Genomic DNA, 12,654 nt, shown 5'->3' with positions numbered 1-12,654 from the left:
GTACATTGCAATCAGTGGATAAAAACCTATTAGTAATTGCTATAGCCAAGACAGCAGGATTGCAGGAAACGCGAGCTAGATCCTTTTCTGTGATAGGGCCTGGATTGTGGAATTCTTTGCCCGCAACTCTACATGCAATTAATGATATTAAGAACGTTAGGAAATAATTAAAGGCACATTTATTTCCACAAGCTTTTGAGTGCTAGTGCTGTTGAGAGCAGTCAGGATAGTTTCATTGTCTATGTTAATGCTGTATGTGACTGTATTTTATCTTGTGATTGTTATGATTTTATCTTTATTATAACTCGCTTAGCATGATTTTATTGCTATAAGCAGAATAAAAACTCATAAAAAAAAAGTTTTCTGCCCCTTTTCCTGCCCATGCACAGACCTGTGAAGCTGCAGTTCCATCCAGGATCCCTCGCATTAGGGATCTCCATCAAGTTAAATGGAAACGAACTGCTAATTGTGAGTAAGAACCTATTTCCAATTTGGAAGACATCCATCTAGAGTCTTCATGCCCTGGGGAGAAAGAGAATTTGCGCTCTGTGCAAAGATAGGATTTTTGGCCATCTTGAAATGGGTTTTCCAAACTATCTAAGGACTGCCCTGCCCACTGGGACCACCATTTTCTTAATCCAGGAGGGTGGATAGATCCCTTGCCTACTTAAAATACTCCTGCACAGATAGAGGGCACAGGATTGTAAAAAGAACCAGGAAGACTGTGGTGCTGGAAGCATGTTTATTGTGCCATTATTTAACCGGTGTATACAGTAAAGACTTTAATTTTGGCTCCAGCTTGTTTATTTGGGCACTCAAGACAGAATGAATAGAGATTATCCCTTTCCAAGGGATACATAGAAGGATGTCAGTCATCTCAGCACTGGGCACTGAAAGGACACCCCCCCCCCCATCAAAAAGATTCATTCCCTGAGAATGAATGAGAAGAGCTAATCAGGGTTCCTGCCCCAAAGAACTTACCAATAAGTTTATTGCCCCACCCATGCAGGACATGCACACCGTGGTGGGGTTACACGTATATGTGCATGCATGCGCAACAGAACACACCAAAAAAAGGGGGCAGATTTGGAACAGCGTCAGGGGTGTTCCGAGGCGGGTCCAACATTAATACAGGTAAATCCCAATTTAAAACCTGCAAAAGCAGTGCACAGCACACTGTTACCGGTGCACATTTACTTCTGCTCTTGTTCAGGTACAAATCAGAATAAAACGCGTTATAGCCAAAAACTGACTGGGTGAGGAGTCTATGTGAACTGAAGGGTATGCAGGCTGAAGAATCAGAGATAGACTGGGCAAATAGGTGGACTAAGTGCTCAAACTGGTTATTTCATTCATGCGCGCATATTTTAAAATGTGCTCACTTATGCATGTATAAGCCGACAAATCCTAACGTTTCCCATGTAACAGCTTAAACTTAGATGCACACATTCGTGCACTAGGTGTATTTTCTGTTATTCGCGCACACTTGCAAAGACGATTTCAAATTCCAGCATATGTGGGCTTGCACACACGCATACGCACTCATTTTAAAGTTACGCTCACATTTTCAGGTTAGTGCACATTTTTAAAACTCTCAGTGCATTAGCATACCATTAGCTTACTTCATCAAGAATTAACTTAATTGTTGTTATGTGAATAAAAAAAATGTGAGCTAAAAATTAACCTCTATTTTTTACTCATGTTTTATTATTACATGGGGCCTTTAAAGAGTTAGATACTTATATCTACTTAAATGAAAGTCTTTCCCTGAGCACTTACATTTTGGTTTGTAAAATGTGGGCAGGGCTAGGGAAAATTAAATGCCCAGGGTTCATTTTCAGCACAAGGCACCAAACATGGATGTAAATGTGGGTAAATAAATGGCAGGCCTCTGTTTTAAGTGCATATATTTAGGAACATTTTGAGCCCAAATCTTAGGCACCAAATTTCAGCTGAAAATTTCCTAACTTTAGATGCCTACAACTGAGGCTCCTAGGTGCTCAGCTTTCTTTGTGCGACACTCCACAGGTATTTAGTAGTAGGGATGATCATTAATTTGACACGAATGTGTGATTTAGAAGGAAAATACAATCTACCGAATCAGCAGTGCCCCTGAAAAGAACAAACATTTTTGTTTACATTTGTTTTGGAAGTTTCCACGTACAGTTCATATTTGTGTGCAATAAAAGTCATTTTTGCATCAGTAGTTGTATGCAAACTTCCCAGTTTGCGGTTACAGCTTCCAATGTGCATGCATAAAATACTTTTTGTATACGCATCTACGAACTGTGTACACAAAATTCCAAGCATTAACAAAAGAAAATAAATGAAAAAATAATTAAATGAAAACAAATGAAAATCCTCACCAAAGAAAAACCTTTGACTTGCACATCCCTAACCGGTATCTGCCATAGGAAGCACAGTTTCTACTCTATGTAAGATGGCAACTCACCTGTGGCGATGAGAGCATATCTAGACTCCAGGAGCACATCTTGCCATCCGTGGAGACAGTGATAAGATTATGAGCATTCTGTGTCCCAACAACATTTACACAATACACTGGATGCTGAAAGCAGATTAACAATGATGGATGGTTAGAACATTAAAATCATTTCAGGTTTATATCTGGCTAAACTATAGTTTCTGTTTTATTAACTTACTACTGTTTCACAGTTAGAAGCATGGGTTCAAAGCTTGTGTACAGTTTAGGAGTAAGGTAGATCAGGGGTGAGAAAACTTTTCGGAACTGTGTCCCCTCTTCCATCCATGCAATTGGTTAGGGCCTCCTCACTTGAAATTTAATCCAAAATGTGTTTTGGTTCCAACGTTGCAACCAAGGTTTCTGGTGGTCAGATTAATTTCTGGTATATTATATATTGCAAGCAACAATGTTCCAGGTACAGTTTCACAGGCTGAAGATGAGACAGATGCTGTGAACCAAGATGGACTACAATAGGGGTAGGCAGATTCGGTCATTGTGAGTATCCTGAAAACTAGAGATGTGCATTCGTTTATCAAGAATTAGGCAATTTCAACGAAATTGCCTAATTCGTCATGGGTCGGGGGCCCCGAACCCCGAAACTGATTTTCCCCGAACCACGAGGAAAATTAGTTTTTTGGGTTTGTACCTCTGCTTTGCCTGACCACGCTACTGATCTTCTCCAAACCCTGACCTCTGCTTTTCCTGACTACGTTACTGATCTTCTTCAAGCCCTGACCTCTGCTTTGCCTAACCTCGCTATTGATCTTCCCCAAGCCCTGACCTCTGCTTCGCCTGACTACGCTACTGATCTTCTCCACGCCCAGACCTCTGCTTTGCTTGACTACGCTATTGGTCTTCTCCTTGCTCAGACCTCAGTCTTGCCTTGACACCGCTCCTTGATTGCCCCCGGCCCTGACTCCAGCTTGCTCTACGACGCCTCTTCAGTCTCCGTCCTGGACTTGGCCTATTCAAGCTTCGGCCTGTTCTTGCTCGGGCACCCACTGTCTGACTTAAGTTGTATTGGTGCCCGGGACTCCGCCTCATCCAGTACAGACTTCCCAGCTCTGCTGTTGCTGCCTCTGGGCTGACCTCTCTAACCTTACATCGACAACGACATACAGAGGCCCACCTAAGCCCAGCTGGGCCCGGTACCCAAAGGCTTAACTTGCGGGGAACGATGGCTGGTATTGTTGAAGTGCCAGCCGGCCTCCATCCATCAGCCCACTCTGCCTGCCGACGGTGGGGACCCGTAGGATCCCTCCTACGGGTAGCATCAAGCCCACCTCAGTCCAAGGGTCCACCTCCGGCGCAACAGGAAGTACCTCTGTGCAAATCAACACCATTTTTTCTTTAGATTTATAAATGTGAAAAGAGTGAGAAAGTGCTCTATTGTTTTCATTCCAATTATGGATACATCACTTAAACAAAGTCATTTTTGTAAAACTCTCCTTATTAAACCCAGGCCTTTTCATCTTTTTAAAGAAAAGTCATACAGACTTAGCTTGCCGTGTAAGGGTGAACGGTCCGCTGAACTTCAATTAGTTGCATCAAGACACTGTGAAGCCACCCCATGCTGCCAGTGTTTCGGCAATGTCTGCCTGCTTCAGGGGCCGGAAAGATAATGTGGTACGAAGCTGAGATATGAATGCCACTTCTATTTGTCGGACCAAAATTCTTCTGTTTTATCAAATCAATGGGAGACACATCTCACAAACCACAACACATTCTGGGTGGAAAGTTAGAGTGACCCATGATTGACAGGGATAAAATCATCTATGACTGTCAGGCACATGCTGCCAATAATTTATAAGGAATGAGATAAGACAAAGGAACTTCGGAGCTGTCATCATCACCATCATCATGAAGCTAGTTTTGAGTGCAGACTTATCTGACCTCCCCGCTTATCCGATCTACAAGAAGCAGTTTTGGCCAAACTGCCAGCAAGTCTTATTGTGTTACTCTTGCACAGATAATCAAGCAGAACCTTAAATCTGTTTACAAACAGTCTCTGAGATCCAAAGTACATGCAAATATCTACATTTCTGTATACATATCCATTTTAATCTGATTGACATTATTTAATAATTGTAATAATATATTAGTAGGTCCATAATCAAATGGTTATGTTTGAAAAGGTTACAGACTTAGCCAGATAGATCATGGTTTTTCAAAATCCTGCTAGTTTCATCAGCTCTAACTTATAAGGCTAAGCAGTTATTTGGCTAACTACTTAAACAGAGAAGACATGGGTGGTCCAGGATATTCCGGGGTTAACTTAAGAGATTCTTCAAAGCAATCCTAAAATTAGCTGGATAAACTAATTTGGCTAACTTTCAGATAGCCAGGTATATTCAGCGACATACCTGTGCCATATTAAGATGAGCTTTCATTTGAAATGATATAGACAACATCAACAAACTTGTCTACATCAGTTTACATTATTTAGAAAAAAAACTACAAAAAAAGCACAATAAAATGTTGCATTTTTTCTTTTTTGTTGTTTTTAATGCACACTAATTCAAATAGTGTACACTTAAATAGTGCATATTAATTCAAATACTGCAGATTGTTTAAATTAGTATGCACTGTTTCAATTTAGTGCACACTATTCTGAGTTAGGGGGTCATTTACTAAAGGTTTTCTCCCATTCTGTGTGTATGGGAAAAATGCTTAGTAAATGATGCCCTTAGTTTGCATTAATTTGAATTAGTTTGCACTAAAAATTATACAAATTTTAAAACAAAAAGTATTCTAATAAAACTAAATAAAACAAAATTAAACAAAAAATGAAACAAAAATCAAATGAAATGAAATATTTTGCCATGTACACTTCTATCCCATATAAGTTAGCCAAGTAAGTTTATCTGTCGAACATAGCTGGATCCCCTACTGCTGAATATTGCCCCAGAGTTTGTTTGGGTGATTTCTGGTCTCCAAGAATTAATTGTTTTTATTTGTATGGTTTGTTTATTTTGGCTTTGTTACCACTGTTATCACTAATCCCCCCCCAAACTGGTAACAGCTTAATGCACCCAGAACTATTTTAAAATTTGTTTTCCAATTCAAAATAGAAATATCATTTCCAGCCTCCCAATCCCATTTTCTTACTAGCTGAAATTGGATATTTATTGTCTCCCCCAACCATCTTAAGTCTCTCTCTCTCTCTCTCCCCCGACCCATCAATCTCTCTTCCTCCCACCAGCCTCTCCCCCCCCCCCCTTGAGCCCATCAATCTCTCTTCCTCCCACCAGCCTCTCTCCCCCCCCCCTTGAGCCCATCAATCTCTCTTCCTCTCACTATTTTCTATCTCCCTTTCCCTCTCACCCACCTCCACCAGTTTCTCCCTCCCCCTCCTCCCATCATTCCTCATCGGTCTCTCTCTCTCTCCCACCCTCACTACTCTCTCTCTCCCATCAAACCTCTTTGGTCTCTCTGTTTCCTGCCAGCCCCCAAAAACTCTCTCCTCTCACCTACCTATGCATCCCCCTTACTTTCTCTCTTTCTCTTTCTCTGTCTCCCTTTCCCCAACTCCCATCAGCCTCTCTCTCTTTCCCTCTCCTCTCATTTTCCTGCAGCACGCTCATCTTCTGGGCTGCTTCTAATCTTCCAGCTCTTGTGGGCTAATGCCAACTCCTCACTGCTAGTGCTGACTCCTCACTGCTTCTGAACTTCTTACCTGTGTGGACCACTCCTGTTTGCACCTCTCCACCCCATAGGATGGTTCACATCTCCCACTTGTGCACCCCTGAGGTAGGTAGGTAGTATGGGAGGATAGATAGTGAGAAGCATAGGAACACCTGAATCTGCATATTGAATATTATCACAGTGCCTGTATATATGTTTATAAATCTTGTTTTCTGATGGAGGCTTGATCCAAAACATATGGTGTTTTCATCAATTTGAAGAAAAACCTTTACAATTTTGGGCATATTTTATGAAACTAAAATGAGCTAATATTTTCAGTTGGTCTGTCTGTGCATCTGCAACACTTGACGTCACAGGTAGGGACTAGTGGTGCAGGACCACAAAGTGATAACATAAGTGGCAGGGTGGATGTCCACCTCCAGAGCATCCCAACAGAACTCATGCCAGAAAGCCAAGGACTGCCACTAGAGGAACCCACTAATACCTCTTTCACTTTCTTCTCTCTTGCCTACCCAGGGCACATAATTCGAACTGTCAGTTGTCAAAAGAGAAGTATGTGGCCTGATACCCAGGCCTAGATTTGCAAATTGGCATACTAGGCCTGGGCCTAGGATGGCAAAAATCTGGGGGTGGGAGGCAGCAAGTCAGCTGAAGATTTGCTACCTACCAGCTGGGCTTAATCTCACTCAGCAGAGAACAGCTTTCTGCTTCCTGCTCCAGTCCCTCCCCTCCCAGTGCAGAGCACAGGAGGGGAGGGGTGAGGCTGGAAGGGACAGAGCAAAGATAAATTGCCTTACTCTATTCCATCCCCTCCCCTCCCCTCCTGTCCTGTGCAGGGAGCAGAAGGAGAGGGGAGACATCAAAGCACACAGTGGGGAGCAAAGCAAAGGCACAGGGCTCCTGAATTCAGCCCCTCCCCTCCTGTCATTCAGAGACTTGAGGGGAGGAGGTGAGACAGGAGCAAGAAGAGTAAAGAAGGTTATGCCTTAGACCTTCTACTCTGTCCAGGAGGGGGAAGACAGCAGCAACAGTGCCTAGGGGCGGCAAAATCCGAATCCATCATTGCTGATGCACCACTACTTTCCTTCTCTTCCTGCCAGCCTGAACAGTCACCGCAGGGGAGGGTGGAAAAAGCTGAAGGAAGCAGAAGGGTCAGCTGGGGGGGGGGGGGGGGTAAGAAAGGTCTGGGAGATAAAAGGGGATAGTTAAAAGATGAGAGGGGAGGATGGAAATAGGATTAACTGGAGGAGAGGGATGGAAGGAAGATTGGCTCAGGAGAAGTGGGAAGAGGCTAAGGGATGAGAAAGGTATAGGCTGGAGGCTAAGATGAGGATCAGTTGGGGGAAAGAAGTGGAGATGCTGCAGAGGTGGGAGAGGAATGAAATGCAGGAAGGCCAATGCAACCGTAAAAAAAAAGAGTTAAAAAGCAAAATTAATAATCCTAGATTTGTGTGAGCATGGCATGTGGCCTGTCTTCCTGTGGCACCACAAAGTAAGCTCATGCAGCTCTAGGATTGTTTTCTGTGAAATGTTGAGGTGGCTCCATTTATGATTAGGAGATTTTGTGACTCAGCCAGCTCCACGGGAGCAGTTTTATCACTTCAGGATGTTTTTCCTCTACACAGCACCCACAAACACCACTTGGTTAAGCACAAAATGTTCCAATCTGTCCTACCACAGGTCACAGCTGCGGCTAACTGAGGCTCGGAGGGGAAGCTTGCCAAGCACATCCCCCACATGGGATCAGGCTGTAACTAATGCTACGGGATGTCATGATCAAAAGCACCACAGGTCAACACAAAGTACAGTGAAAGGTAGAGATGAGGAACAATTTTCAAACTCCCCACCTAGGTGCAAAAGTCAATAGGTAGACCTTGCGCCTAACTTTCAAAGAGAAAGCATATGAGTAGTATTTTCCCTTCGAAAGCTGCCCATGGGTACATTGGTCTCACAGGCTTTGCACTAATTTTATCAGCAAGCAGATTTTGCAAAATCAACCCTACACATGTCCTTTCCCAACCTTGTCTACAGCCGGCCCCTGGGAATGCTGCCCCACACTGTGAATCCACGCACACACTTTCATCTGCATGGAGGCAGGCATTCTTCAAACAGGGCACTCTTTTCATTGCCCCTCGATTCTTTAAATATTGTCCTCAGACAGCACAAGACAGGGGCGTATCATTCTGTAAAAGGCGGACTCCTGAGCTTGCTTTTATTTACCCTGTGAATGAAATCATGCAAAAAAAAAAACAAAAAACGGTTTGCCCTAAGATTTTCCAACAGTTCAAAATGTCTCTGAGCTGTGGGTGTGAAAGGAAATAATGTCATAATCTGTGGTAGGATACGCTTTCTTTCTGGCTCCTAGCCCAATCACCGAGGATAAATATGAGGGACTTTATCATCTAAAATTGATAATACAGTACTATGCAACAATTTCGGTGACTGAGGAGTACAGAAAACCAAGGTGAGACACTCCTGCCTTGTCCTAATAAAGATACATGCACCCATGTGTGACAAAACACACATAAATCAATACTATTATTTCATTTACCATTGTACAAAATAAAAGTAGATATAACTCCAAACTAATTTACTTAATCTGGAGCAACTCTTTGAACTTAATGACATGCTGTGGTGGTTTATATATATCCTGCAGAGTGACCAAAACCCTTCAAGGGAAAATTTCATCAACACACAAATAAACTTCTTCCTATAAAATTATAGTTTTGAACCAGTTCCAACATAAGTTACCAGATGAGGCAAACGTCTTACTCATAGCTAAATTATCTGTGTCTTTCAGACACGCAGTCTTTATATCTTTTTTTTTTTAAAGGAAGACAGATGAATACTCAAACATTTGAAATGTGCAGCAGAGTGGAAATGGCAAAAGCTGACTTTTTATACCTATGTGGGAAAAGTTGCTGGTAAATGTCAAGCTTGGTGAAATTTCTTCATCTTAGTGCTGCATGAGAAAGTTTTTGATGAAGCAGGTGAAAATATTTGCTCATTTTGCTGTATTCTGAATGTTCTCTCCTCTCTCCCCCCCCCCCCCCCCCTTCAATTTATATTTTAGTTTTTACAAATTCTGGGTACAGGTCTGAGAATGGGCCAGTAGCCAAGGAGAAAGGTGCCAGTAGCCAAGGATCATTTGATGCGCCCCATTCACTCATTTGCCTTTGCCTACAAGACTGGCATATCCTTAAGGCAAACTAGAGGGCTGCCTAGAGCGCCAAAATCCATGAGGGGAGGCAAAAATGCGGCACTGGGGAGGGCAGAGTCAACTGCAGCAGTGGGGCTGGTGGGGCTTGCCCTGCTGCACCCCCTCGCCCTGAGTCCTCTGTCCTGGCACCATGGACATGTTCAAAACTTCAGGCACTTCAAAGTGAGGCCCCTCATTTTAGGTCTTCTTTCTATTGCTTCCTCCTGCTGTGCAAACTGCTCAGATCTCTTGCAGTACCTTGGCTGGACTGAGTTTGGGGTATTTATCTAGTTTATACATTTGTTTATCCGTGCATAGCCAAGATCTTCAGTGAGTGCACTGGGGGATTTTTCAGGGGTTTTGCTCAGTTTTGCTGGAGACTCAAGGAGGGTAAATATTCAAAACTTAAACATTTAAATGGATAACTTGGAGTCAGATGGATAACTTGTGAGTCTGTCCTCCTCCTCCTCCTGTCTCCTCTTTTTTAGAGGCAATGGCTGGCTTAGCCTGGGAGAAGCTGATTCATGAACCAACGCATAGACATGGTCACTCACTAGACCTAATTTTTTGTAGTTCTCAATTTATTCACATGCCATCTATCAAGCTTAATTTTCAGTCTGGTTTCTTGGTCAGAGCATTTTCTAATCTCCTTTTCTTGTAACATTTTATGTAAAAATCAAACTCTGTTTATAATGAGTAAACCTATGTTAAGAGGAAGAAGACCAGTCCACATCTCTGCATTGAAAGTATATTACCAACCAAACTTGCCGGTATTAGTTACTCTGTGAGTGCTTGGAACACCACTCTAACTCAGACGTTAGATGCGATTGCTCCAAAAACCCTTTGCTATGTTCAAAAGAAACCAAGTTCTCCTTGGTACACTCTACAATTACAAAAACTAAAAACTGAATTGCAGCGCCATGAAAGACGATGACATAAACATCCTACTACTATTCCTGCTAGAACAAATATAGGAAACAAGTTAACTCTGCAAAAAAACATTATTATGCAAACAAAATTCAAGATGTGAATGATAATCCATTGAGTCTTTTTAACATAATAAAATCCTTAACAACTCAAAAAATCAATACTTCTGCGCATATTGACAATTCAGTTTGTAACAACATAGCTGATTACTTTAAGGCCAAAGTCATGAATATTTCAAAATAATTCTCTCATTTACCAATTCCTAACTCAAATTTAACCTTAGTTACTCTTACTTGGTCTGCTTTTGATGGTATTGACCCTTCTGCCATCACCCGCATAATATCACACAATTCCTCTTACCCCCGCATACACACACACATGCTTCCTCTCTCTCATTCTCATCCTCACCCCCATCCCTGCACATAGGCACCCACAGGCACCCGTACCCACACTCATACACACACACACACCCTCCACACACTCATAACACACACAGTCATACACAAACACACATCCCTTCATACACATGCACACTAACACACCCTCATACACACTCCCCCACACCCTCAAACACATATATACCTTCATATGCACATACACACACCCACACACCCTCATACACACCCTCATACACATACACAGACATATACACCTTCATACACACACATACACACCCTCATACATTAGCACTTACTCTCACAGGGCCAGTCTCTCCCTTCTTCGGCCACCGGTGGCATCACTGGGCCTGTTCTTCTGTATGAGATAAAGGGGCTTGGCCAGCTAAGTTGGGAGAAACTCGTGGTTTTAAATATATCCCCTGCTGACTGGATCAGTTTTAACCAGACGAGTCATTACCCAGCTAAAGCTTAGCATTATAAAAAGGAGGCAGTGTGGGCAGGGTCCTGGGGAAGGGGCTTTAACTTAGCTAGGCAGCACTGCGTTTCAGCGCTGGCTGTGCTCAGAACAGACCTAAAGTACACCCAGATAACTTTAAACCCCGCTGGCTATATTCAGAATGTAACCAGATAACCGCAAAAAAAAAACCAAAAAAACAAAAAACAAAGCCTTCAAGGCCAGCAGATCCGCTACTCCAGCACCCCTACCTCCCATAACACTTTACATAAATATCTGGGTCTGATGCCCATTCACCCCCAACCCCCCAAAATAAAATAAATTTTAAAAAAGTTTGGCCCAAAGCAACCCAGAGCCTCTAGCCATCCTCCATAATCCATAAAGAAAATAGGCTGCTTCAGACCCCCCTCCTATCCACCATCCACACTCTCCACTCTCCCCCACACACACTGCCAACCCCAACCCCTACCCTCATAATACATCTGCCTCCCCCCTCCCCCCCCTCAAAGCTGGGAATTCAGTGAAGTCTGAGCACACGCCCGGCTGCATCCTGTGCTGATCTGAGAGCAGTGCTAGTAATGGATGCTACTAACATGGGTTGTCAGGTTTGACTTTGACAGCATTATTAATGGCATAGTGTTTCTGTCAGAATAACGTAGGATACCACCAGGAGCACGGTTAGACTCTTATGTGCTCTCGGCACGTCCTTGAGATATGTGTGGGAATCCAGGTAGGTCAGGAGGACAGGGGTGAGGATTGGCAGAGGGGTTGTGTGTGTGTGTGTGTGTATGGGGGTGGGGGGAAATCGGGTATTAAGCCCTAACAATTTTAAAAGTTTTTTTAGAGGGTAGGGGACTGGGGTGGGGTTGATTTTTTAACTTAACCAGCTATTTTCAGTATATAGCCAATTCATTTTAAGTGTAAACTTACTCAGAAAATTTTAGCAATCTGTATTCAGTGGGACAGCCATATTATCCAGCTAAAGCACCCCTCTGACTTTACATCAGTTTTCACAGAGAAAATGTATGCCTAGGGATAAAGTACCCACTGAGATTTTTGATCCCTGCATGAATTGTTACCCACATTCAGGGTGGCCATGTTACAGGCAGCCATTTTAAAAAGCTAACTACATAGGTAAATGGATTTTGAAAATTGCCCTCTCTCTCTCTCTCTATATATATATAAAGAAATAATGTAAATAAGTTACCTCTGTTATCACGGTTGCTCCTCTCTCTACGTTTACTTCTGCCCTTTTCCCCTTTCTCTCTTCTTTCATTCCCAACCCCTCTTCCCCCCTTTTCTCGCCTGCTCCCGCTCCCTGCTCCTCGCTCCTCGTTCATTGTATTTCCTCCTTCCTTGAGTTAATTGTAAACCGGCGTGATGCGTCCCACGAACGTCGGTATATTAAAAGTTCTTAAATAAATAAATGTGATGAGCCATGCCAAAGAAGAGGCGTGTATATCATTTGGAGGCGTTTCTTTACATACCACTCTTCTCCACCAAACATGGTGACAGAATCCTCATATTTTACAAACATTTCTGCAAAACT

General features: G+C 42.9%; 1 protein-coding gene and 1 long non-coding RNA gene across 2 annotated transcripts in view; one reads left to right on the top strand and one right to left on the bottom strand.

Moving 5' to 3' along the window:
- The window catches only part of DYNC1I1 (dynein cytoplasmic 1 intermediate chain 1), a 693,069-nt gene that overhangs the window by 183,771 nt on the left and 496,644 nt on the right, over nucleotides 1–12,654 (bottom strand). The window contains exon 12 of the mRNA XM_029588927.1: nucleotides 2,453–2,566. Within this exon, the coding sequence (XP_029444787.1) occupies nucleotides 2,453–2,566 (114 nt within the window). The remainder of the gene's footprint in view (nucleotides 1–2,452; nucleotides 2,567–12,654) is intronic.
- LOC115084277 overlaps nucleotides 1–12,654 on the top strand; it is a 74,800-nt gene that overhangs the window by 59,565 nt on the left and 2,581 nt on the right. The window lies entirely within an intron of this gene.

Source organism: Rhinatrema bivittatum, chromosome 2, assembly GCF_901001135.1.
Source record: "Rhinatrema bivittatum chromosome 2, aRhiBiv1.1, whole genome shotgun sequence".
Taxonomy (NCBI): domain Eukaryota; kingdom Metazoa; phylum Chordata; class Amphibia; order Gymnophiona; family Rhinatrematidae; genus Rhinatrema; species Rhinatrema bivittatum.
The sequence above is the reverse complement of the archived record's forward strand: the minus strand, read 5'-3'. Positions and strand labels throughout refer to the sequence as shown.